The sequence below is a fragment of the Notothenia rossii genome (genome assembly GCF_949606895.1).
Source record: "Notothenia rossii genome assembly, chromosome: 6".
Taxonomy (NCBI): Eukaryota; Metazoa; Chordata; class Actinopteri; order Perciformes; family Nototheniidae; genus Notothenia; species Notothenia rossii.
The window spans coordinates 30,952,718-30,979,112 of NC_136909.1; the positions used below are offsets into that span (position 1 = coordinate 30,952,718).

At 39.4% G+C, this 26,395-nt stretch overlaps 3 protein-coding genes across 8 annotated transcripts; 2 read left to right on the forward strand and 1 right to left on the reverse strand.

The window, feature by feature from the left end:
* Positions 1–52: 52 nt before the first annotated feature.
* Positions 53–2,756, forward strand: LOC307042748 (retinol dehydrogenase 14). Its single transcript, XM_079686821.1, has 4 exons — positions 53–462; positions 707–949; positions 1,214–1,516; positions 2,223–2,756. The coding sequence occupies exons 1-4, from the start codon at positions 342–344 to the stop codon at positions 2,480–2,482; spliced, it is 927 nt and encodes a 308-aa protein (XP_079542947.1). The 5' UTR covers positions 53–341; the 3' UTR covers positions 2,483–2,756.
* Positions 2,757–2,997: 241 nt separating this feature from the next.
* Positions 2,998–5,401, forward strand: LOC307042747 (zinc-binding protein A33-like). The gene has a single exon (XM_079686820.1). It carries the CDS (start codon positions 3,199–3,201, stop codon positions 4,654–4,656), a length of 1,458 nt encoding a protein of 485 aa, XP_079542946.1. The 5' UTR covers positions 2,998–3,198; the 3' UTR covers positions 4,657–5,401.
* A 13,465-nt stretch (positions 5,402–18,866) lies between these two features.
* On the reverse strand, positions 18,867–25,384 carry LOC307043592 (uncharacterized protein). 6 transcript variants are annotated; one of them, XM_079688127.1, is made up of 10 exons: positions 24,577–25,384; positions 23,747–23,759; positions 22,846–23,062; positions 21,379–21,544; positions 21,097–21,171; positions 20,695–20,736; positions 20,480–20,590; positions 19,962–20,060; positions 19,397–19,459; positions 18,867–19,216 (listed from the first exon to the last, which is right to left on the reverse strand). In XM_079688127.1, the coding sequence occupies exons 3-10, from the start codon at positions 23,059–23,061 to the stop codon at positions 18,882–18,884; spliced, it is 1,107 nt and encodes a 368-aa protein (XP_079544253.1). In that variant the 5' UTR covers position 23,062; positions 23,747–23,759; positions 24,577–25,384; the 3' UTR covers positions 18,867–18,881. The 6 variants fall into 6 exon arrangements, 4 of the variants coding, with proteins under 4 accessions (XP_079544253.1, XP_079544252.1, XP_079544254.1 ...); XM_079688126.1 differs by having other exon boundaries at positions 22,846–23,759; XR_013809409.1 differs by lacking the exon at positions 24,577–25,384 and adding an exon at positions 19,562–19,604 and having other exon boundaries at positions 18,910–19,216; positions 19,416–19,459; positions 22,846–24,569.
* Positions 25,385–26,395: the final 1,011 nt, after the last annotated feature.

Consider the following 26,395-nt stretch of genomic DNA (forward strand, 5'->3'; position numbering starts at 1 on the left):
ATACTGGGATAATTCACGTGTAAATTCTCGCGAGACCTTACGGGATTTTAGCATTTCGCGCATGTGCAGTTCATGACACTCCACATCTCCCAGTAAAGAATGAATGATATGGAGGAGGGGGATTGTCAAATTGAATCAAAAAACAGTTTCTTGTTATGATTAATCCCTCCTGGATAATTTTCGCAACGTTTGGCGTGACAAGCAGCACAGTGGATGAATAGTATGAGATGGGAATGAGGTATTTCTTATTCAACTAGCAAGCTAGCTGACTTTAGCTATAGGCTCACATAGCCAGCAGCATCAGTACTGTAGTTCATAATAGACTAACAAAACAAAGGAAAATGTACTTTCTCTACACAATTATCGCGTCTTTAGCCGTTTTCTTCATTTTGAAATGGTTGAAAAAGAGGAGATATTGCACCGACCTAAGAAGACTTGATGGCAAAACAATTCTCATTACAGGTAAATTAACATGTCTTGTTCATTGCAACGCATCCCTTAGTTATTTCGTGTAGTAATAGAATGTACTGTATGTGTAGCTCAGTGTGGATTCAATTGCTAATGATTATACCAAACATCCCTGCCTGTTGTTGCCTAATATAATCATAACAACCTGCTTATTTAGTTAATGTTACTGCTGTGCTTCCTTTGTCACACTCCTGCCATATTATTCCACACATTAATTTTATATTTGTGTCTATTCAAGGTGGGAATTCTGGCATTGGCAAGGAGACAGCCATTGCCTTGGCCATGAGAGGTGCTCGGGTCATCATCGCCTGCAGAGACCCGGACAAGGCTGAGAAGGCTGTGAGGGAGATCAAGTTGAAGAGTCACAGCCTTAACGTCCTCCACATGGAGCTGGATCTGGCCAACCTGAGCTCTGTGAGGGAGTTCTGTAAGAGCTTCCTGCAGAGAGAGAAGAAGCTTGACATCCTGGTCAATAATGCAGGTCAGGCAGTCCACCACAATTCTTAATACAGGACTAATGCCACCAAAGAAAGAGGCACAAATGTTATTCTTTAAAGTGATGACTTAGAAGTTTGTTTGGTCGCATGTTAGAGTTGACCTGCTAATATTACAGTAAAGATTTGTTGGCTTTTTTCTTGTCACGTGTCCAGGCATTAAGGTTGCTGTTGTGTACAGATTGTGCAGCAACAGGAGCTAAAAGCCATTGTTGTGACTTCTTTCTTCACTCTCTGTGGCGCTTCCTCAGGCATGCCCGGTGTCCTCGAGTGGACAGACAACAACTTCAGCATGTGTTTTGGCGTCAACCACTTGGGTCACTTCCTGCTAACCAACATGCTTCTGCCTCGCCTGAAGGAATGTGCCCCCAGCCGGGTGATCACCCTCACATGCTCCAGCTACAAATACCAGAAACTGGACTTCCAGGACCTCAACTACAACCAGCTGCCCTTCTTCACCTACTGCCGCAGCAAGCTGGCTAACATCTACTTCAGTCAGGAAGTGGCCCGCATCACTGAAGGGAAAGGAGTGACCTCCTATGCTGTGCACCCCGGTAAGAGGGCCTGTTTTGTTGCTGCTCTTGTCCTGCACTGGTGTCCAACTGGGTGTTTATTGCATATTCTGTCAAGCTGCTTACAAAACAATACAGGTTACTGTCAACGGAAGTTTAATGTAACACAATGTGATGCTAAATTCATAGATTTTTCTGACATATTATAGAAGAAACAAATGATCAATTGTAGTGAAGTTACAGCTTTTTATCTTTTATTAAAATTGAGAATTTTTTTAACATTCAGTTTAAAAAAAAGAATTGATATATCCATGTATTATATGATACATTTATTTACAATCCACATATTTTGACATTTAGGGTTGGGCTATAAAGCACAAAAAAAACCTATTCAAACTGTTTATTAAACATGGGCCATGGCTGTACAGTTTACATTAATATAGCTCTAATTGTTCATATTAGTGTTTGTATCACACCATCTGGTTACAATGATTGAAAATCAATGAGCAGGGCTTCTTCATGACAGTATTGTATTTATTTACAGGAAATGAATGAACCAAAACAGACATTGCTATATTATTTTATTGATTAAACATTCTCAATTGACTTTATCACAACCCTATCACAAGATATACTTAAAACCTGATTTATAATGACTCATAACTAAGATTTGAATCATAGTTCCCATCCCGAAGACAGTCTGTATTCCTGATGCTTAACATTTCTCCTCACATCTGTGTTGCTCCAGGTTTCGTCCAAAGTGGCTGGACGTGCCACTACTCCATCCTGTTCCGGATGCTGGTGCAGGTGATCATGTGGATGTTTTTTGTGCCGTGTGAGATCGGAGCTCAGACTGTCATCTACTGTGCTGTGTCAGATGAAGCAGCCAAACACAGCGGGGGTTACTTCATCGACTGCAGACCAGCTACTCTGCGTCCTTTCGCAAGAGACGCTGCTGTGGCAAAGAAACTGTGGGAGGCCAGTGAGAGACTGGTGAACCTGGCCTGATGGGAAGCTGGGGGACTGATTCTGAGAGATATTTATGTTCACATACTTCTTTTTATCAATTGTTTCCATTTATATGTTTTGCCATTGATATGTTTGTGTGTAATGTATTCAGGGAGGCTTGTGAGTTCTTTCATAAACAAACGGTTCACCCTGTGGTCATTGACATGTTTGTGTACAAGGCAGAACAAATCTTGTTCTTTTATGTGCTTGTGAATTTCAAAAGGAACTGTTTTGCACAAATAAAATAAAAACTTATTTTACAGTGTTTTTTTCAGTTTCTAGTAAATTGTCATTCAATTAAATGTATGTAATTATAACATTTGATATAGTGAATATTTTACATATACATTTTGAGATTTGGTTTTGACCTAGGTATTTTATTTAGCCATGCATTGATTTTTAATTTCAATGTGTATTATTGTGGTTTTACAAAACATTCTCAGGCATTTCACGTGAAAAGTCACTGCATTATCTGTTAAATTACTCAACACCACCATCTGCTGGTAGGAGAATTAATTGTCCGTTTTCAGTTATCTGTATGGAACGTTAGAAACGGAAACCTGATTTACCGACATTTCTGAACGGAGCCGAGACGCCATTACAGCGTGGAGAATCTTCACTTTAAACACAAACTAGAATGATACTAATCTGTTATTCAAAAGGGACACTGATTTGGTGAGTCTTGCTGTTAAGGGATCATTCAAATATCTGAAAAAATGGCTGAGAAAACCGCTCTTTTTGAAAGTTTCCTGAGCTGCCATGTGTGTTCAAAGACTTTCAGAGATCCTGTGTCTCTGAGCTGCAACCACAGCTTCTGTTCGAGCTGCCTGCAGAAATACTGGGAACAAAGTAAGAACAAAAACTGTCCCATTTGTAAGAGAAAGTCCACAACAGACGAACCGGCAGTGAATTTAACTCTGAAGGAGCTGGCTGACTCCTTTGATGAGAGGCAGACAAACGGTTCACCTGAGACAGAAAAAGAAAGAGAGGGAGAGGAGGTGGTTTGTAGTAAACATCCAGAAGTCCCTTATTGGTTCTGTAAGGATGAAGATAGAGCTGTGTGTCCTGTCTGTGAGTTTTCTCTCCACCACAGTCACAAGGTGGTTCCTGTAGAACAAGCAGTCAGTGAGCTGAAGGACCTGCTGAAATCTGACTTAGAGTCTCTGCAGGACAAGAGGGACAAATACAAACGAGTGGAGAAAACATACAATGAAGTGACTCAAGTGTCCAGGAAGCAGCTGCTGTCCACAGAGAGGCAGATCAGAGCAGAGTTCAACAAGCTCCATCAGTTCCTGAAAGAGGAAGAGGAGTCCAGACTGGCAGCTCTGAGGGAGGAAGAGGAGCAGAAGAGGAAGACTCTCAGCGGAGAGATGAAGAGCATTCAGGAGCACATCTCCTTTCTGTCACAAAGTATCTCTGCTGTTGAAGCAGAGCTGCAGAAACACAACGGGCCCTTCCTCAGCAGTTATAAAGCCACTCAGAGCAGAGCCAGAGTCCAGAGCTCACTGTCAGACCCACAGCTGCTCTCAGGAGCGCTCACAGATGTGGCCAAACACCTGGGCAACTTGTCCTTCAGAGTCTGGGAGAAGATGAAGGAACAGGTCCACTTCAGTCCTGTCATTCTGGACCCAAACACTGCAAGCCGCTGGCTCTATCTGTCTGATGATCTGACCAGTGTGAGACGTGGAGACACATCTCAGCAGCTTCCTGATAATCCAGAGAGATTCACTAAGTATGCTACTGTTCTGGGCTCTGAGGGCTTCAGCTCAGGGGAACACAGCTGGGAGGTGGAGGTGGGAGATCATCCTGTCTGGAATATAGGTTTGACTAAAGAGTCAGCTGACAGGAAGGGAAATACATTTGTCTCACCAGAATATGGAATCTGGTGTTTAACACATCGCAGTGGAAAATACTCTAATGGTGATGGTGAGACTGTCAGAGTGAAGAAGAATCTCCAGAGGACCAGAGTCCAGCTGGACTATGACAGGGGGGAGGTGTCCTTCTACGACTCTGAAGACATGACTCACATCTGCACTCACAGAGACACTTTCACTGAGAAACTCTTCCCATATTTTAACATTGGAAGAGCTGGTGATGCTAAAACTGCTGATGTCAAAATCTGTCCAACAGAGATTCCTCTGAGATGCTCAGGTAGTGTGGTGAGGTCTGAGTGATTATCATTTTGTTTAAGTGGTGTTTTTTGTCAGTTAAAAATAATTCCAGTTAGTTGTGTAAAAATGTCAATCCTGTAATTTGAATAACATTCAGAGATCCAGGTTACTGAAATAAATAAGCCCTTTTCTCTTTCAGAAGATAACATAATGTAACACATTGACTTGTTTTATACTATAAAATATATTTTAAAATTCAGAATGACACAATAAAGCGTAAATGTAGTTAAAATTAAGAAAATGGTGTTTGTAATGTAAATATATTGATGATGATGTTCATTAAAGCAATCACTTTGTTCCACTTGTTTCCATTAATGTTTCCAAAGATGAGAAATAACCATACTGTACGTTTGATCTTTGTGTGTAAATAATTTAACCACAGAAAGCCTTTTCTTTACTTTTTATTTTTCTACTTTCACAATAACTTCTTATTTTTTAATTACCCAATTAGTTAATAGCTCTCTCTAAACGGTATTATCTCAAAGATTATATGATCCTGATACATTAACATCAGTGTTTGACACATGTTGTGTTTAGTGCAGCTGTGTATTATTCACCTGTCATCTGTTTATCATGTTTGACTGTTGACCGTCAGACCTTTATATTATTTCATTTCTATGCAAATAAATCTCCTTCCTTATTCGTGCTTGTTTAACTGGAGAAATTCTTAATAACTTGTGTGGTAATGTTTATATTGTTCTTCAAGGTTAAATCAGAATCCCAAAATTGCAAGAAAATGAAACAAAACGTTCTCGTAGAAATAGTTTGGATCATTAATAAATACATTTTGATATTGTTTGTTGTCAATAAGTATCAGAAATTATTAAAAATCTTTTTTTTTTTAAATAATCAAATTTGGGCAAAAGTTTGGATAATTTTTTGATAAATGATTTTAACGATGTACTTGAATCCAAAATAGGACGTTTGTTTGATTCATGTAGATCTGCAATAAAAATATGTTTGGGGTATGGGGGGGGGGGGGTCTGGGACCCAGAGTAATCTGCGGCCGCGAGTTGTTATGTGCCATCATGCATTCATGGTGTTCTTTTTTATATATATATTATAATCAAGCGCCAGCTGTGTGCTCGAATCTTCCTGCCTGTCGGCTCTGCTCATGGATGTATAATAAGGCGCTGCTGCTCCACGATGATGGTCTACCTTCAGCAGCTACATTACCTACGTTCGTTAATATTAACTTTGCGGTCCGGAGTCACAGTGGCACAGACTGGACTGCTGGTGAACAGCTGTTAGAACGGCCGTTCAGGTGCCCTTTTGGAGCGGCAGAGTGTGATGTGCACTGAAAAGTTTTTCTGTCGCAATATTATCGTTGAGCTGACTAACTTGCATACATCGTCACTATCTGCTTACGTTAGCTTTAGCCTTCGTTTTCTAATAGCTTTTTAAACGGAGGTGGTAGGCTATAAGTATAGATCTTGTACGTAACTTGAGTAAAAGTAGAAGTAGGCTACTCAGATCTTGTAGGCTACTACATTAAAAGTAGAAGTAGGCTTACTCAGACCTTGTACTTGATTAAAAGTAGAAGTACTCAGATCTTGTACTTGAGTAAAAGTAGAAGTAGGCTTACTCAGACCTTGTACTTGATTAAAAGTAGAAGTACTCAGATCTTGTAGGCCTACTTGGTTAAAAGTAGAAATACTCAGATCTTGTACTTGAGTAAAAGTAGAAGTACTCAGATCTTGTACTTGAGTAAAAGTAGAAGTAGCTACTCAGGTCTTGTACTTGAGTAAAAGTAGAAGTACTCAAATATTTTACTCGAGTAAGTAATGTAGGAGCAATCCCGCAATCAAAATGTTCCTCAAATAAAAGTATAAAAGTATTATCATCAACATAAAGTAGCGACAGTAAAAGTTGGAGTACTCAGTACTAAAATCCTCTGTTATTCCTCATTTTAAAGCCGATATTCCGTGGGGTCGGGGGGCTCGGATTCTTGTCACCTTTTTCATACCTGATGAGTTTGCATCCCTGACTAAGCTGGCATTAAACTAAACATCATAAACAAGGAGTCTCATTTACAATAATGCATATTACCAATGTTGACAAAGCCTTGACTAAGTCTTTAAGTTGTGGATGTTGAATTTTTTTGTCCTGTTTTAAACCTATCCTCTAACATTGTTCTTTATCTTTGTGTTTGAACAGCAACATTTATTTCATCATTATTGAACACATATTAAGGCAGAGCTGCTTTCTCGGTGTGTTGGTTACTGCCCATTAGATGTGAATGTCTTGTTCTCTACGACGTGGTCAGGAAGAAACATTAATGGCTTCTGTCCCGAGTTACTTACTAAATATCAAAGCTGGAACAGATTCACTTGTCTATTTAAATGATCATTTTATTGATAACAACTTAACACATTGTCTTGAAGTTATTAAAACAAGTGAAAGACGCACGACATGTGAAATAAACAAATGACAGGAAGACAGCAGAGAGTAGTTATTGTAGTTTATTCAACCCGGTATCACGGCAAGACGTGAACATGTCACGATTTACCATGCTGGGAGACGTGAATATGTCACGGTTTTGTCCCTTCAAAACGTGACAGTTACACGGTATTGTTAACCCATGTTAACCATTGGAGAAATACCCGGAAGTGCCAAGCAAAGGCTCTACCGCGCCTATTGGTCGGTTTTTATTGTCAAAATGAGATGTTCTTAATTTATTTTTTAATCCTCAAACTTGATTTCGCCGATGTTCTTGTGGCCCTAGCTGGTCGACACCTCTTTCAGCAGAAACAAAGGCTACATTCATGTATTACATCGATGTTAATCCCCTTCAAGCGTGACAGTTACACGGTATTGTTAACATGGAGAAATACCCGGAAGTGCCAAGCAAATGGTCTACTGCGCCTATTGGTCGGTTTTTATTATCAAAATTAGATGTTTTTAATTTATTTTTTAATCGTCACACTCGATTTCGCCGATTTTCTTGTGGCCCTAGCTGGTCGACACCTCTTTTGGCAGAAACAAAGGCTACGATGTTAATCCATTTGTGTTGTTGTGGAAATACCGGACGTGACGTTTTTGATCGCTTAGCAACTGAACTCCGTGAAAAAGAAACACCACTAAGGTTCAAGGGTCAAGGGTTTTTGTTATCAGATGCTAGCTACAGTGTAATTTTGGCATTTCAAATCTTAGATCCCGAGCTCCTCCAACAGTGCAACATAATATAAATAGGACATAATAAAAAAAAAAATAAAGATAGATAAAAAATAGTGCAAAATGCACCACTTTTGGTTCAAATGATGAAACCAGTAGATTCATTCATTTATTTATTTTTGTTGCCCCAGCTAAATCGATGTTAATCCATTTATGTGGTTGTGGAATTACTGTACGTTACATTGTGCGGTCGCGTAGTAAGTGAACACCATGCTACCGATTACTATCCGATGACCATGAACGCACCGGACATCGGCTACAACCTCCTCTCTGTCTGACTTCGTCAAGCAGGTAATGTGCTGCACCGCATGCCTCCAATATTTTAATGTTTATTGCAAGTAAATCAGTTGTAGTTACATATCTTTTTAAAGCACGAGCTAGCTAAACACATATTAGCTTTACTTGACCGGAGATGTGCAGTGGTGAGTCCCACAACCCGGAAATGAGTTAGCATTTTACAATTATTGGTTCCCTCGTCTCAGAGTCAATGGGATTTCTCCATAGGATTTTGGAAAATAGCTCGAAATAAGATCTGTGGAAAACGAACCTGCTTGATAAATGCACCTTTTGTTCAGCCGGATAATCTCCACATATCTACCCTACTTTTCGAATCATAAATCTAATGGCCAGAAGCAAAATGCTAACGTTATGCTATAAACGAACTACAGACCATGGATGTATAATAAGAACCTTTAGAATAATTACCTTTAGAAGTACACCAAAACATAACTGCTAACAATGTAAATGCTGTGTTGGAAACAAAGTTAATGTAAGAAAATGTTGAGTTAAATACTTTTAGCACTGTATATACAAAGCTTGGAAAAATGCCTATTGTGGCTGTCATACTTGCATACAGTGGCAACTAATAGTATTGTGAAGAAATGTCATGACAACCATCGACAGACTGTTACTGCACGCTGATTGTTGTGGTCCTATTTAGGACAAAACGTTCAGAGCTGTCCTTGTTCCAGTCCGCCCCTGATTGATTAGTGCTTTAATTCGTAAATTACACCCAATGTTAAAGCTTGTTGATGATATTTGAGATTGTACATTGTCATGCATTCTAAAGTGTTCACTGTATTTTTTTCTTTCAACAGATACCAAACCAAAGCAAGATCAAACAGCACTTTTAAGAGCCTTTTTCAATTTCTTCTCTTCTCCCTCCTCAGAGCTATATTCCCTACATTTCTTCCTGTCTTCTCCCCATTTTTACCATCTTCATCTCTGTCTCTTTACCACTTTCTCTTTTGTATTTATATGCATGCAAACACACACACCTGTGTGTGTTTTGATTTCTAGTTCCTGAAATGGCTGCTAAACAAGGCGAGGAACAGCTAGAAGATGCCATTTTCCTTGCCGATTTACTTTGTAAACAACTGAAGGTACATTTTTTTATTTCAATTGTATTGGTTTTGTGCCCGATGTACTGATTAGGTTCATTGATTATGTGCTTGTAATTTTGTAATGCTTGTAAGTGAATAGGAATACACTGGGAATGAAAAGCAGCTTGTTGTGAAAATGCATGACTACTTTATTGAAGGAGGAAGAAGACAGGGCCAGAGCAGCATCTAACAGGAGCAGAATCCGCTGGGTTGGCAAAGATGCTCAGGGGTGTCCTCTAAAAAGGAGGAGCAGAAGTGGGGCAACCTGCCGACGTACTAAAGGTTTGTGCATGTATACAGGTATTCATGATTAACATATCATTTTTGTTTTGATTGTTCGCAACATGATTGGTACAGCATGTTTCAGCTTAGAGAGGTATAGAACAAATATCTGTTATTCCGTCGTACATATAAAAATAGGCCATTGTAATAAATAGTTAGAGTTGGTTAGAACTGTTAGAACTCTTTTAATGCATAACATTTGCCTGCGATTGCCTCCTGTTCTCTGTAATTATTATCTGTTACCAATATATCTATTATTATTATTATTATTATTTTTCAGCCAGAACTGTTGCCATTGACAGTCCAGTGACTTTGGAACCAGCTGGAGCAACCTCTGCAGTACCCCCTCAGCTTTTTGGTAGGCTGACATTTACTATCATTGAAAGTTAGGAAATGTGTCAACATAACATCAAACGAATACGTGATGCAATATGAGTACGCTTTTGTGATGCTGAACATTTTCTTTTTTGTTTGTTTCCAGAAGATGAGATTCAGCAATTGCAGGAGCTTTTGGTTGATCAACCATCAGCCTCTTCCTCATTGTGCCTGCGCCAAAGTGCTGCCCAATTGAAGTGGCAAAAGGCAAGGTCCCATCACTTGGACAGCTTGCTGTCTTCAACTATGGTACCGGAAAGGAGATGCTCACATTGCTCCGCTCCTGCGGTCCTTCGCTGCAGAGAATGCATGCCCCTTGAATGGTTGTGTCATCACTGACATTTCTAAACACAGCGTACACACCCTTCATATCAGGGAGTCCTTCAATGAAGAATATTTCAAATGTATTCCCCCAACAATGTCACTAGTCAAGACAAATGACATGTTCACTTTGAGACACCAAGGTATTTCACTTAACACAATTTAGCCCCAAGTGGTTATTTTATAACTTTCCTAATGTGCTGGTAGTTTAAGACATATTTTTAACCTCTCTTCACAGATCGTCTTCTGCCCACTGGTAGGCCTTCACACTCGTGTAACCCCGGAAGGTGTTACAGAGTCTATAGGCAGGCCTGTCATTTTCGTCTGCATTAATGGTATGATTTTAAGTGTTCTTTTTGTCACCCTAATACAGGTAATGAATGCGATTGTTTTTACTAAACTGTATTTGTTATTAGGGCGTTATGATTTGCATCTCCCCAAGAGGGTTTACAACACATGCCATTACGAATGGACTCCTGATTGGGGAGACCTAATTAGAGGCGGTTACTGGCCAGCTTCTGTGAACGGAGACACGTTATATTCCACGGATGTCTTCAAATCTTTTGAGGACCTGAAGACTGGCACCAGGTTTGTCCAGACAGGCCTTTTTACAGATGCTGGAACGGGGGACACAGCATTACGGAAGGGTAAGATGACTTTCACTGAGTATTGCATAAGTAGAGGGCATTGTGAAAGGATGCATTTTATTTTGTGTAGATGAAACATGTTGATTGGAAATATGTTTATGTCAAAATAACTAAATTGAAAAGCTTACAATGTTACTGAAAGTAGTTTAACTAGTGTTAAATTAGAGCTAAAAACCTAGCACTGGTAGATGTAGGACATACTGTATAAGATCAAACATATCATAATCCAACTTTTGTTCTTTACTGAAGAACACAATTTGTATGATGAAAAACATTGTGCTCTTCTGTGGGAAAAAATAGGATTATGTATTGTATTGTACTGTAGAGAAAGTAGAGTCATGGTGCATTTGACAAAAGCTGAAATAATGCTTCTTCTCTTCCAGCATCTGCCAATCCTAACCTGACCTTCACTTTTCAGGATATCGTGTGTTAGGGATACTCCTAATAGTCCCCCTCTTGCCTCCAACCACTGTGAAAGTCTTCCTGTTTCCTCGTATTATTCTGACATGTGTAAGGTAACAATTTTGCTTCTCAAACTTCCAGACAGGAAAAATCCATGGAGATGTCTTCCAAAGAAGCTTTCTGGAGTATATGGCCTGCTAGTACGAGTGCCAGAAAGTGATGTGTGAGGAACCCTTCTCATGCCCAGCTTCTACTCCCAAAATGTTGGCTGTGTCAGTGGATGGGAATAGGAAACAGTACCGTTTCCGACAGTCGCAGAAGTACATATTTTTTGTACGTCAATTGAATTTAAGAAGTAGCCTATCAATGATGATAAAAATGAATTTAATATTTATTTTTGAATTTAGGATCGATGAACCACTTTTTAAAGGGCCGTTCATCATGGAAGACTCGGCTGTCACAGACTTTGTTGACAAAGTCAGAACAAATGTAAAATGTGTAAGCACAACATTTTTTTTCCTATCATTTTTCTAGCCTTTACTTGTTTTGAGAGTGTAACATTAAAATGTCTTTAATTGTAGACCCCAGGAAAAGTTACATGTGGTACCATCCAGTGGTCAGCTGCTCGAGAGACAGCAAGAAGAGCCAGCAGGCTTGATGAAGAGGGTTTAGAGGTGGCTGTATGTAGACATGGAGTGCTACTGAAAGCTCAACATGTTCAGAGGAGAAATATTTGCCTACCTCTTGTTCCTTCAAACGCAGTTTCAAGCTACAAACGTGCATTTTATTGCACAGATATTGCTTGTAAATACTGGCCCTACCTCGAGAAAGTGGCAAAGACAATGCCAGAATTGCGACCTTTGCTGAGCATGCAACCGTTTCTCTCGGTCATGCATGCCGAGGCCCATTCCACAAAGTGTGAGGTAGGCCCACTCTTATATTATTGTGATTGTAAGAATTTTTTTTTATTAATCTATGACATATAATATATGTGTATTTGTTAGATTGTGTGGAGTGGGAGAAATTTGGAGGGTGCTGGTTCGACGGCCGGGGAAGAAGTGGAGATGGTGAACAGCTTTCTGTAACGTTGTGCCATCACAACTAAGTACATGACAAAATCAGGTACGTCCTCTTGTCTTTAGACCAACATAATTCTGTCTTGAAGTTATTATCCATCTCTTACTTTACTTTATCTTTGTCTTTGATGTAGTCTGTTTCAACATTACTAGAGTTTTTATGAGTTGATTTCCAAATACCCAAGTTATATTATCTGCTTGTCAATTTTACTTTTAAAAACAGCTCGCAATGACATGTTGACTGTCCATGCAATGGGATGGAACAGACGGAAGCAGGAAAACCTTCATGTCTTGTTGGCCAAGAGATATGTCAAGGTAATTGGCCATGTAAGTATAGGCATGACAAGATTAGATTTGTAAGACTAATGTGCAAACCTGTCACAAACAAATAATTGTCCAAGCTGGTAAAGTGTTGGATACTGAGTGCTTGCGCAGGTCTGGAAAAGTTTGAATGATTAATTACTGTTTTCAAGACATGAAAAGTTATGGAAATTTGGGTGAAAATCTTGAAAATACATCTGTATCGACAACATATTTTTTACAACAGACAATCTCAATATTGGAGGGTGAGACTCAAAAAATGAAGGACACCTGCGAAGAGCTTGGATGCCTTGAGGACAAAGTCCAACAATGGGTTAATGATGTTAGAGACTGGGCAACAAACGGTATGCTGTTTCCTAACTTGATAATATAACATTGTTTTTTAACGTATAGTATTAACACCTATGTTTTCTTTGTCCTCAAACTGTGTTTCTTGTTATTTACCCAAGACAACACATCAGGCGACAATCAGTCTCCAGATGTCCATTGAGCAGCTACTTCTAGGGCTGTGCTAAAAGAAAGCTTGCCTCTATAGACAGACTGGTAAGTTATTATTATTCAGTTGCAGTCATGTAATTAAAAAATTCCATTGAACATTGTTTCTGTAATCTTCTTTACAATCACGTCATATAGACAGCAATAAGATTTGGCAGTTGCGTAGCAAAAGGTTATGGAAGGAAAAGATCAAACTCTTAGCGGCAATACGCCAGCACAACACCGGACAGCCTCCTGAAGGAGAAATCCAGGAAGAAGAGGTGGAGAGGAGACTGTCTGCAGAACAGCAAACAACAGACAGTCTAATATGGCCATGGGAAGTGCAAAGTGATGGGAAGAGCTTCTCTTGTTTGTGTTTATATAATATGTTTATTTTCTGGCACTAAGCAAGACCTATAACACCAGCTTCCAAGTCAATGGACTATGACCGGTCACTTATCCTACTGGTGCATGTCTTGGTCGGTAATGGTATGCTTGCTGTTCCTCTCTCTTCAGAATCGGTGTTCATTTTGGCCCAAAAAAAAGTCTTTGATGCCTACATGGGCAAAAGGAGACTTGTGGAGGAGAGGGCCATAATTGTGAGGGAGATGAGGCAGCACTGCCTTTATCTGAGAAGTCAGGCTGACAAGATCAGGATGCAGATGCAACATGTGTCATGTGGAGGACATAGTGTTAAATTCCATGATGCCATAACCAAATACTACTTAACATCTACAGTGTGTACTAGTAACAAAAATGAGATGCCTTTTCACTATTCTATTCTCTATGTTCTGCCCTAGACATGACTCAGGAAGGGAGAGATGGATTAGCTAGTCTTCTAAAGAAAAGACTTGCTGACGTGGACACACACATCCAGCATCTTTCTTCGGCCTACAGCCTGGCAATCGGACCAAATGCCCCTCAATGGCCTGATGACTCTGTGGAGAACCATGACCAAGACAGTGACATCAGTGATGACAGTGAGGAAGACCCTGATGAGGACATCACACACACCCTACCCCCACCTTGAGGAAAGGACGCTGGGGCACAGCGCCTCTCTCCCCCACCCTACCCTGAAGGACACTAGGGTGTACAGCAGGGGTGGCCAACCAGTTAGAGGTTGAGAGCCAATCATTTCCCTGCGTTACTGCAAAGAGCCACATCATACAGATAGGCACACATGCTGGGTGTACAGGACTGTCTCAGAAAATTAGAATATTGTGATAAAGTTCTTTATTTTCTGTAATGCAATTAAAAAAACAAAAATGTCATACATTCTGGATTCATTACAAATCAACTGAAATATTGCAAGCCTTTTATTATTTTAATATTGCTGATTATGGCATACAGCTTAAGAAAACTCAAATATCCTATCTCTAAATATTAGAATATCATGAAAAAGTATACTAGTAGGGTGTTCAACGAATCACTTGAATCGTCTAATTAACTCGAAACACCTGCAAGGGTTTCCTGAGCCTTGAAAAACACTCAGCTTGGTTCAGTAAACTAAATCACAAGTATGGGGAAGACTGCTGATCTGACTGCTGTCCAGAGGACCGTCATTGACACCCTCCATCAGGAGGGTAAGACACAAAAAGAAATTTCTCAAAGAGCAAGCTGTTCACAGAGTGCAGTTTCAAAGCACATCCACAAAAAGTCTGTTGGAAGGGGGAAATGTGGCAGGAAACGCTGCACAACCAAGAGAGATGACCGCAGCCTTAACAGCATTGTGAAGAAGAGTCGCTTCCAGAATTTGGGGGAGCTTCAAAGACAGTGGACTGAAGCTGGAGTCCAGGTATCAAAAGTCACTGTTCACAGACGTGTCCGGGAAATGGGCTACAATAGCCGTATTCCCATGGTCAAGCCACTTCTGAACTCAAGACAACGGAAGAGGCGTCTGACTTGGGCTAAGGAAAAGAAGCACTGGACAGTTGCACAGTGGTCCAAAGTCCTCTTTTCAGACGAAAGCAAGTTTTGTATTTCATTTGGAAGTCAAGGCGCCAGAGTCTGGAGAAAGGCTGGAGAGGAGCAAAATCCAAGTTGCTTGAAATCCAGTGTGAAGTTCCCACAGTCAGCGATGGTTTGGGGAGCCATGTCAGCTGCTGGTGTTGGTCCACTGTGTTTCATCAAGCCCAGAGTAAATGCAGCTGTGTACCAAGAGATTTTAGAGCACTACATGCTTCCGTCTGCTGAAAAGCTCTATGGAGATGAGGAATTCATTTTCCAGCATGATCTGGCACCTGCCCACAGTGCCAAAACCACCAGTAACTGGTGTACTGACCATGGCATTACTGTCCTCGATTGGCCTGCAAATTCCCCTGACCTGAACCCCATAGAGAATATGTGGGGTATTGTGAAGAAGAAGCTGAAAGACACCAGACCCAACAATGCTAATGAGCTAAAGGCCGCTATTGAAGCATCCTGGGCATCCATAACACCTCAGCAATGCCACAGGCTGATTGCCTCCATGCCACGCCGCATTGATGCAGTAATCCGTGCAAACGGATTCCCAACCAAGTACTGAGTGCATTAATGGACATTTTCAAATGTTTGATTGTGTTTTGCTGTTATAAATCTTTTTTTTTTACTTGGTCTGAGGAACTATTCTAATTTTTTGAGATAGGATTTTTGAGTTTTCTTAAGCTGTATGCCATAATCAGCAATATTAAAATAATAAAAGGCTTGCAATATTTCAGTTGATTTGTAATGAATCCAGAATGTATGACATTTTTGTTTTTTTAATTGCATTACAGAAAATAAAGAACTTTATCACAATATTCTAATTTTCTGAGACAGTCCTGTATGTCCCCCCACCTCTCTTTCTCCTTTCTGTGTGCTCCCTCAGTCTCTTCCTCTAGGTGCCAGTCTCTCTCACACATAGAACATGAACATCTAAACATTTACAATAATTGACCCACACACTCAGACACACCCTCCCTCACACAGACACACATACCTCTGCTCAGTCAGAATTCTTGTTAATGTCACACACCATGATATTGACTGAAATGTACTTAACCTCTCCTACCAGTATTAAGACCAGAGGCCAGTTATCGTCAAACAATAACATTGTGTGCACTCTCACACACAACTTCTCACTTCAAATAATGTGAAAAAAAGTTGTTATCTTACTATGCATGTTGCTTCTTTGAACTAAGTGAACATTCTGGAATGAATTGCCCTGAACAATCCTTAAAAATGTGGCTTGTGAGGAATATGTAAACGTTTGTATTTAAAACAAACCCATGACTAAGGTTGGTTCAAACATTGCTATGTATTGTATTTTAGTTAATTCTCCTCACATGATAACTATCTCAACCTTTACCTAACCCTCTGACTGACAGAAGCTTTGCTGACAGAGATGCACTTTCTCTATTTTTTATTTCTGTACCACAATTCACCTATTCGGGAGTCCTTCTGTGTCAGCAACCAGCTTTCCGTGAGCAGGCCCTCTTTCACACTCACACACACACCTACCTACAACTACAAAGTGTTGCCGTTTAGGGTTGAAAACATTATATTGAGTTATTACGGTTTTATCTGAGTTATTATCTTCAGAAGCAGAACTCTCCCTTCACTGTCACATTGCGAGTGCAGTAAAGCCTGCCTCCGGTGCTGCAGGATCTGCATTCTGATTGGCTAAATCATTTATATGTTGAAAACTCTGTAACGATTGGCCTGGAACTTGTGTGTTGTTTACCCTTTGTGAACTGGGATAAATATGTGCAAAAAAACACGCAAAATAAAAATTCTATATGAATTGAAGTTCACAAACCATGGTTTACGTGTCAACTCACTAATTTCTTTGTTGATGTTCACATATCTGTTATCTGATTAAATAAATGCTATTTTAGCCCACTTCCTTCCAACTGGACAGATGTTATCCAATACCCATAGTCCGACAGGTATTCACCTGGCTTTCTTAAAGTAAAACAGGTACACAAGTTAACAAAATACTACATTTATTGTCATGTTTCTCACACTATGAATGTACCATTACAACAGCATTCGTCTACATATAAGAGGCAATGTAAGCTGTGTCCAAGTTCTGACACCCATGTGCAACATCTCAACTGGCTCATATCTTGTCTTATTAATGTTTTTCATAACTAATTGTATTAAAATAAACTCATTTTCCATCAACCAGCTTGTCACAGGAGTCTCATTGTTCGTCACACCCTCTGAATGTACCATTACAACAGCATTCAGCTACATATAAGAAAACATACAAGTGTGTCCAGGTTCCGACACTCTGCGCAACACCTCAACTGGCTCATATCAGAATCAGAAATCCTTTATTAGTCCCACAGCGGGGACATTTCCGCTTGTTACAGCTAAAGTGGCATAGCAGCTAAACAAAATGCATACCACAGAATAAGCTAACATATTAATTATATTATATATAATTATATTTAAAAACATTTTAGAAGGCCTCACGAAATACTTTAATGTAAATTAAAATGTGAAGGAATGTGTGTAATGTGGTGATTGCTATCATTGACATTATTCACCCACAGATCTATGGGTTGGGGTATTGTTCCGCACGGACATTTTAGTTAACCGGACTTCCTGTTGATGTGAAATCCGAAAACATTTAAAAAGAATAAAATAATGCTTTATTCCGAGTGTGCTTGCTTTTCTCTTTGAAAGTCATCACATAACGGCATTGTAATACACAGTTCGGCTGCATTAAATATTACATATCTGCCGTAGTTCTCTATTTATAGAGCCCTGATGAGACTTCTAGAGACGAACAGGAAGAACTGCCGCCGAAACTGAATATGTGACGTGGATCATAAATATATCAGCAATTACACAACATCTTGCATTTCTTTTCACACAATACGTCTCCTTTCAGTATCAACACTAATTCGGCTGACTTTTATATTTGATCCAATTGGTAGATAGGCTGTATTTACACCATAAAGGTGCACAGCTGATAGAAAGGGACACCTAGTGGTTAAATCACGTTATTGCATTTTATTATTAGATATTAATAGGAGGCACAGTCAGACACACTAATAAAGCTTTATTTAAACATTAAAGAATACTTTAGGTTAAGGTCTTCTTTTGAATAAGAAAAAAGCTTTGGGGGTATACATATTAAGCCTGACAAAGTACTAATATATTGCTTTCCTGCAATGTTAACTACTGTATGTGTAAGCACTTATTTTAACTGATATTATACATATGTATTATACTCTTATAAGATGTATGTAGATAGTATAAGAAATGTGCAGAATATGACAGTTTAATGGTGGAGGTATACACACATATTGATAGATGTCTTGTGATGCACTGTTGAGGAACCTGCGACCAAAGTTTTTCATCTCCGACCACTAAAGTCCCGTTCAATCTGTAGACCATTCGGGTCAATATAAATACAATTAATGCAAAGCTCCTTTACCCTTGACTCGGCTCTCCTGTGTCTGCACACCCTGTCCATTCTGGTGCTGTTACCAAACTACATGTAACTTTCATGACAGCAGCCGAGATGTTGCAGCCCCAGCAGACCAGAGCATAAAAGATTGCTTATGCCATCACAGAGTCATGGAAGGTCTGAAGAAGTGCCCCCTGCACTCCAAAATACCTGTCTCCTTAGCAGATACAGTCTGCTCTGTCTCTTCTTGTAGATAGCAGCAGTGACCCGACCAGTCTAGTTTATTGTTCAGATTAACACAAAGGTACTTGTTAGATTTCACAATCTCAATCCCTAAATATTTATAATATTATTTCATGGGTTATATCTATTTGAAATGTGGTGTAGTAGTGTCTCATGACACAATATTGAAGCATTTGACTCCATGTTGCAAAAAGGGAAATGTTTTAATAAAACAAACCGGTATGTACACACACACACACACACACACACACACACACACACACACACACACACACACACACACACACACACACACACACACACACACACACACACACACACACACACACACACACACACACACACACACACACACACACACACACACACACACACACACACACACACACACACACACACACACACACACACACACACACACACACACACACACACATGACACTGAATTAACTGGCAGGCTCCCAGGTGTCTTCCCATTTTCTCCTACTGAAAAACACAATGAATAAAAACGACCATAAGATCATTGCATGTGCCACAAGATAATTTCATATGCATGGGTTATCATAAAACAACAAATGACTTAGGGTCAGTTTTGTAGAAGCCTGATAGTAAAACTAGTTATGAAGTAATACATTTATTTATAACGCAGTCTAAAAAAAAGCTAACCAAAGAGCTGTGTTCTCACAATGATGCGCAAGGCAGCCAGCAGACCATTACCTCCTCTCTTCCCTACACACGGGCACACAAACAGACAAAAACAAGTGTTAGCCATATCAGCGACTACGGGTAAATGCATTGCTGCTTCATGCTCTGTCAGTTTCAACATCTTACCTTCTCTACCCTTCTGTCTTTTATTATTATTATTTTCTGCAGCCTGAAATGGTGCAAATAAGGAGTTATAAACAAAAGAAGAAAAGGTTTGGACATCCTCCAGACGAATATTTGATTAATGACTTTCATATAGGAAGAGAACATTAGCTAATCTGCAATGTGGCCTATTTGTGTCCAACTTCCTTTTTGTTTTATTTCATGAAACATAATTTCTAACCACCTTATAAATAAAGACAAGTCATTGAGCAAACCTTTATGGTTTTTTATGGTTATTAAAAAGAGAGGGATTATGGAAACCTGGATCTGATATCTTGTGTGCAAAAGGACTTGCGCGTGAATGGGAGAATAGTATACAGCTATTTATTTGTTCAGTAGGATGTACCACAAAAACAAAACATACCCTTATTCTTCTTCTTCATCCCTTCACCTGTGGTACTGCTACACCCATTTGCTACAGAGGTAGCAAGTCTTGGAGAGGAGGAGCGCTCTGTGGGCAAACCTGTGACAGATGTAAGAAAGTTAAATGAGTGACGGTAGAGACTGGGGCATAGATAGCATCACAACCTCTGTGGGCTATAGATGATTTTTGCCCTTCATGTTCCTGATCTACTGACTTCAAATATGGAGTATGTCAAAATGTATTATGTAACTTAAATAACTTTCATAATATTTTTTGTTAGCATCCAGCTGTGACTTTATGACAAATCACACCCTATTTATGGAAAGACGGTTTCCCTAAGATATCTGTGAATTGTGTTGTATTTGTTTTTCTGTTGTATATGTAAAATGACCCTTGGGTTCCTTGAAAGGTGCATTTAAATGACAAGTGATATTATTATAAACCATGATGCCAGAGGGCAAATAACACTCAACACTCATTATTTAAAATGTAATGAATCAAAGAAACAAAACACTAACCCTTCTTCCTCTTCCCTGGCTGGGACGCAGCTGATGTTGTAAGGAGTGAATAGGTGCTTGCAGCTGGGACAGGGATGAGTGTCAGGGTGTACATCTCCTCGGATAGGTTTCCTACATAGAAGTAGAAAGAGTAGAATGGATGTACGCAACCTTCTTCAATGTACAGAACCTCCTATTTTACTGGAATTCGCGATGAACTATGCTGTGCTACTTACCAGAGGACTTGGTGGGGGTGTCTGCGGTGGCAATGGCGACTTCTGAAAAAGAAAAGGTTACAATTTGTAAAACATACAAATTGCTGTTAAAAGTGACAATGACTGAAGCTTACAAAAATAACACAAGTTTATATTGCATCAAGTACAACCACTCAATGCACCATGCAAACATAATTTTACCACAGAAAAAGGACACATTGGTCTCTAACCCCACCAATAGGAATGTCCTCATAAGTGCTAATAAAAGTAATGACATTACGTTCTTAGGCGTTATTTTACTCATTAGGCAGTTCAACAAATGTCATTTTGAATGGTCAGCTCCTGGCTGTTTATAAAATCCTAATATAACAAATATAGTCAGAAAACAATCAAAAGAGTGGTACAATAGACTTCTGCAATTACTTGATGTGGCTGGCGAGTGTTCCGCAGGGGGCTGTGGGGTTTCGGAGGCTGCTGCAGGCTCTGTATGACTCCAACCTAGATTAAAGAAAATAAGCTTTGGATAGCATCAACAACATCATGTAATTCACTAGTTCTCCCATTTGTATGCTTGATTTAAGGAAGAGGTGTAAGTTAATTGCTGTCAATTACCCCTATGGACATTATTGGTTAATTCTACAAAAATGTAAGTTACAGTACTACCTACTTAATAATTTCTTTATTCACTTTAACAGACAACAATACCTTTCGCAACAAATTCAAATAACACCTCCATCCTTCGGAGGCAGGTGGAGGCATTGCTGCTGACATTGCACCTTGGCATCATTACTTCGCAGGTCCAGTCCTTCTTTATTCCAGGTCGGGCTAGGAACAAGACGCCTCTGGCTCCAAGGGCCTGACATATTTCCAGCTTCCAACAAACCAAAATATACATTTTTTCAGAACAATTATGCCCTGGTTATTTGCAAAGGCAAAACCAGTTGTTAAACATAAATCACATACACTGCTTGCACAAATATTCAACCCTATGCAATAACAAAGACATTTTTTTTAATGCATGCATTAACAGTCTTAAGACTGTTGCGATCAGCAAGTAGAAGCTTTGAACATTATTCTGCATTGCATTTCTCATTTCTCTTGGCGGAATTTACACTGTATATATCATCTAGGTTTGTGGAGCAGCACTGTGGTTTATGAACAGTGCCATAGATTCTAAGTGGGATTAAGTTTAGAGCCATTCTACAACATAAACGTTGCAATTTTTGATCACCTGCAGTATTTTTTCTTGTTCTTGGGGTAATTGTATTACTAGAAGGTGAGTATTCACTTGGATGCCTTACAAGTATACTAGATGTTCTGCTGTTGCACACAGGCTCAATCACAGTACTGAGATAATATCTCTATCTCTAAAGTACACTGTGGAGTATTTATAGGGGTTCTATAAGATATCATTGATTATGGTATTCATAATTAGGTTTCCATTAATGTGTATAATCACCTATAACTATTTTTTGTTGTGATTAGTTTAGAATAAGCCCTTCATATATACATAGCGAGCCGGTCTATTTCACTCTCTTCTCTTTGCCATGTTACTACAGTAATTCAATCGGAAGGAAAAAAACACTGGATCTAGAGAAGGCCTTTCATGTTGTTATGGCAATGGATGGCCACTGTAGGTTTTTGTACACGCTTATAAAGGGAGAGGTACTCAGTTGGTTGCAATTTAGAAACCTCACTATTACACAGTGTACCTTTCAATTACATTGAATCAAATTCAGCGCTGATTCGCCAAAGTGAAATAAACATAACTTATCCCTGTGTCTACAGTAGTTGTATTTTCAGGGAGCAGACACACTGATGAAAATGTCTATTTCGAATGTAAGTTGAATTGGATAAATGATTAAATAGTGCAAATGTATTTAGCTCTGTTCTGACACAGTGCTTTACAACTTGAATGTACATATAGTCAAACAATTTTGGGGCACACAATTCATGCAGGTAATGACATTTGCATAATGTGCACCAGCTCAAAGCCCATTTCTACCTAGGGCTTTGAGCAGCAGATTTGTATTACGTAATTATGATCAGATATGGTCAGATATTACATTTCTGTATCAAATGTAAATATTTTTTCCAAATCCAGAATGTACAAGTACAGGGCTGTTATTAATTATGCATGCAGGCCAACAAAAGAAAAAGTCCATCACATACCACCAATGTAGCTTGATCCCTCAGGTGGGATGAAGTTTTATTCTTTTTTTGTGCCTGGACCCAGGTGTTTGCTTTCGTATCAAACTTGTCCATTCGTTTGCTAAGGCGCAGTTTGCGGGGCTGAACCACCTTGCAGAATTTGCAAGTTTTGCATGCCACATTCAGTGACATGCAGCAGCTTGAGCAATGCCTCGAAGTGGAACCTGGTCCTGGCATTCTTTTGGAGATAAAGACAAGTAAAAGACAAGGTCATTTAAAACTGGGTTTCAAATTCAGAATGCAATCAAATACAAATATTGACTAATTTTTCTTTGTCTAGTCCGTGACTGTAAGTCCCTCCCCAAGCTACAACAAAAACTGTATCCTGTTTAGAATAGAATAAAAACACTTGCAATTTTAATTAATTTGAGTAAATTAATTTAGTATCAATGCAATAATGGCCCCTTTCTTAGTTTTAGTACAATTTCAAAGCAAAGCTAAAATTCAGCGGTAAAATATTATGTCATCGAAACGTAAGGTTACACAACTTCTACTATCTTACAAGCTTGACCATGACATTGCACTGTAAAAGCACTATCTTGAATTTGACGAAAATATATGATAATGTTAATCTGTTGAAATCCTATATATAAACACCTGTGTGTGTGTATGTGTGTGTGTGTGTGTGTGTGTGTGTGTGTGTGTGTGTGTGTGTGTGTGTGTGTGTGTGTGTGTGTGTGTGTGTGTGTGTGTGTGTGTGTGTGTGTGTGTGTGTGTGTGTGTACAAAAGAGAAAGTGGTAAAGAGACAGATGAAGATGGTAAAAATGGGGAGAAGACAGGAAGAAATGTAGGGAATATAGCTCTGAGGAGGGAGAAGAGAAGAAATTGAAAAAGGCTCTTAAAAGTGCTGTTTGATCTTGCTTTGGTTTGGTATCTGTTGAAAGAAAAAAATACAGTGAACACTTTAGAATGCATGACAATTTACAATCTCACATATCATCAACAAGCTTTAAAATTGGGTGTAATTTACGAGTTAAAGCACTAATCAATCAGGGGCGGACTGGAACAAGGACAGCTCTGAACGTTTTGTCCTAAATAGGACCACAACAATCAGCGTGCAGTAACAGTCTATAGATGGTTGTCATGACATTTCTTCACAATACTATTAGTTGCCACTGTATGCAAGTATGACAGCCAAAATAGGCATTTTTCCAAGCTTTGTATATACAGTGCCAAAAGTATTTAACTCAACATTTTCTTACATTAACTTTGTTTCCAACACAGCATTTACATTGTTAGCAGTTATGTTTTGGTGTACTTCTAAAGGTAATTATTCTAAAGGTTCTTATTATACATCCATGGTCTGTAGTTCGTTTATAGCATAACGTTAGCATTTTGCTTCTGGCCATTAGATTTATGATTCGAAAATTATAAAAGTAGGGTAGATATGTGGAGATTATCCGGCTGAACAAAAGGTGCATTTATCAAGCAGGTTCGTTTTCCACAGATCTTATTTCGAGCTATTTTCCAAAATCCTATGGAGAAATCCCATTGACTCTGAGACGAGGGAACCAGTAGTTGTAAAATGCTAACTCACTTCCGGGTTGTAGGACTCACCACTGAACTATATCTCCGGTCAAGTAAAGCTAATATGTGTTTAGCTAGCTCATGCTTTAAAAAGATATGTAACTACAACTGATTTACTTGCAATAAACATTAAAATATTGGAGGCATGCGGTGCAGCACATTACCTGCTTGGCGAAGTCAGACAGAGAGGAGGTTGTAGCCGAGGTCGGGTGCGTTCATGGTCATCGGATAGTAATCGGTAGCATGGTGTTCACTTACTACGCGACCGCACAATGTAACGTACAGTAATTCCACAACCACATAAATGGATTAACATCGATTTAGCTGGGGCAACAAAATAAATAAATGAATGAATCTACTGGTTTCATCATTTGAACCTAAAGTGGTGCATTTTGCACTATTTTGTATCTATCTTTATTTATTTTCATATTATGTCCTATTTATATTATGTTGCACTGTTGGAGGAGCTCGGGATCTAAGATTTGAAATGCCAAAATTACACTGTAGCTAGCATCTGATAACAAAAACCCTTGACCCTTGAACCTTAGTGGTGTTTCTTTTTCACGGAGTTCAGTTGCTAAGCGATCAAAAACGTCACGTCCGGTATTTCCACAACAACACAAATGGATTAACATCGTAGCCTTTGTTTCTGCTAAAAGAGGTGTCCACCAGCTAGGGCCACAAGAAAATCGGCGAAATCGAGTGTGACGATTAAAAAATAAATGAAAAACATCTAATTTTGAAAATAAAAACCGACCAATGGGCGCGGTAAACCATTTGCTTCGCACTTCCGGGTATTTCTCCCCGTTAACAATACCGTGTAACTGTCACGCTTGAAGGGGATTAACATCGATGTAATACATGAATGTAGCCTTTGTTTCTGCTGAAAGAGGTGTCGACCAGCTAGGGCCACAAGAACATCGGCGAAATCGAGTTTGAGGATTAAAAAATAAATTACAAACATCTAATTTTGAAAATAAAAACCGACCAATAGGCGCGGTAGAGCCTTTGCTTGGCACTTCCGGGTACTTCTCCACTGGTTAACATGCGTTAACAATACCGTGTAACTGTCACGTTTTGAAGGGACAAAACCGTCTCCCAGCATGGTAAAACGTCACATGTTCACGTCTTGCCGTGATACCGGCTTGAGTTTATTATATGTGGGGCTGCTAAATGAGTCACTTTCTCTCATGATATTAGCTTCAATCATTCATACAACATCATGAGCTGAACAAGCTGGTGATGCTAAAACTGCTGATATCAAAATCTGTCAAACTGAGATTTCTCTCTGATGTTCATTAGTGTGTCGAGGTTTGAGTGAGTTATTGTAATGTTAAAAAGTGGTGATTTGTCAGTTACAGGTTATTCCATTTAGTTATTAGGGGGTATGAATTGTGTAATTTGAAAGTATTCATTTTCTATCTGATCCAAGAGACTTTGTAAATTGTTAATTTAGCTTAAGCATTATAGGACCATGTTCTCAACGCGGTGTCCTCCAGGTTTCGTCCAAAGTGGCTGGACGTGCCACTACTCCATCCTGTTCCGGATGCTGGTGGTCATATGGATGTTTTTCGTGCCGTGTGAGATCGGAGCTCAGACTGTCATCTACTGTGCTGTGTTAGATGAAGCAGCCAAACACAGCGGGGGTTACTTCATCGACTGCAGACCAGCTACTCTGCGTCCTTTCGCAAGAGACGCTGCTGTGGCAAAGAAACTTTGGGAGGCCAGTGAGAGACTGGTGAACCTGGCCTGATGGGAAGCTGGGGGACTGATTCTGAGAGATATTTATGTTCACATACTTCTTTTTATCAATTGTTTCCATTTATATGTTTTTCCATTGATATTTTTGTGTGCAATGTATTCAGGGAGGTTTGTGAGCTCTTTCATAAACAAACGGTTCACCCTGTGGTCATTGACATGTTTGTGTACAAGGCAGAACAAATCTTGTTCTTTTATGTGCTTGTGAATTTCAAAAGGAACTGT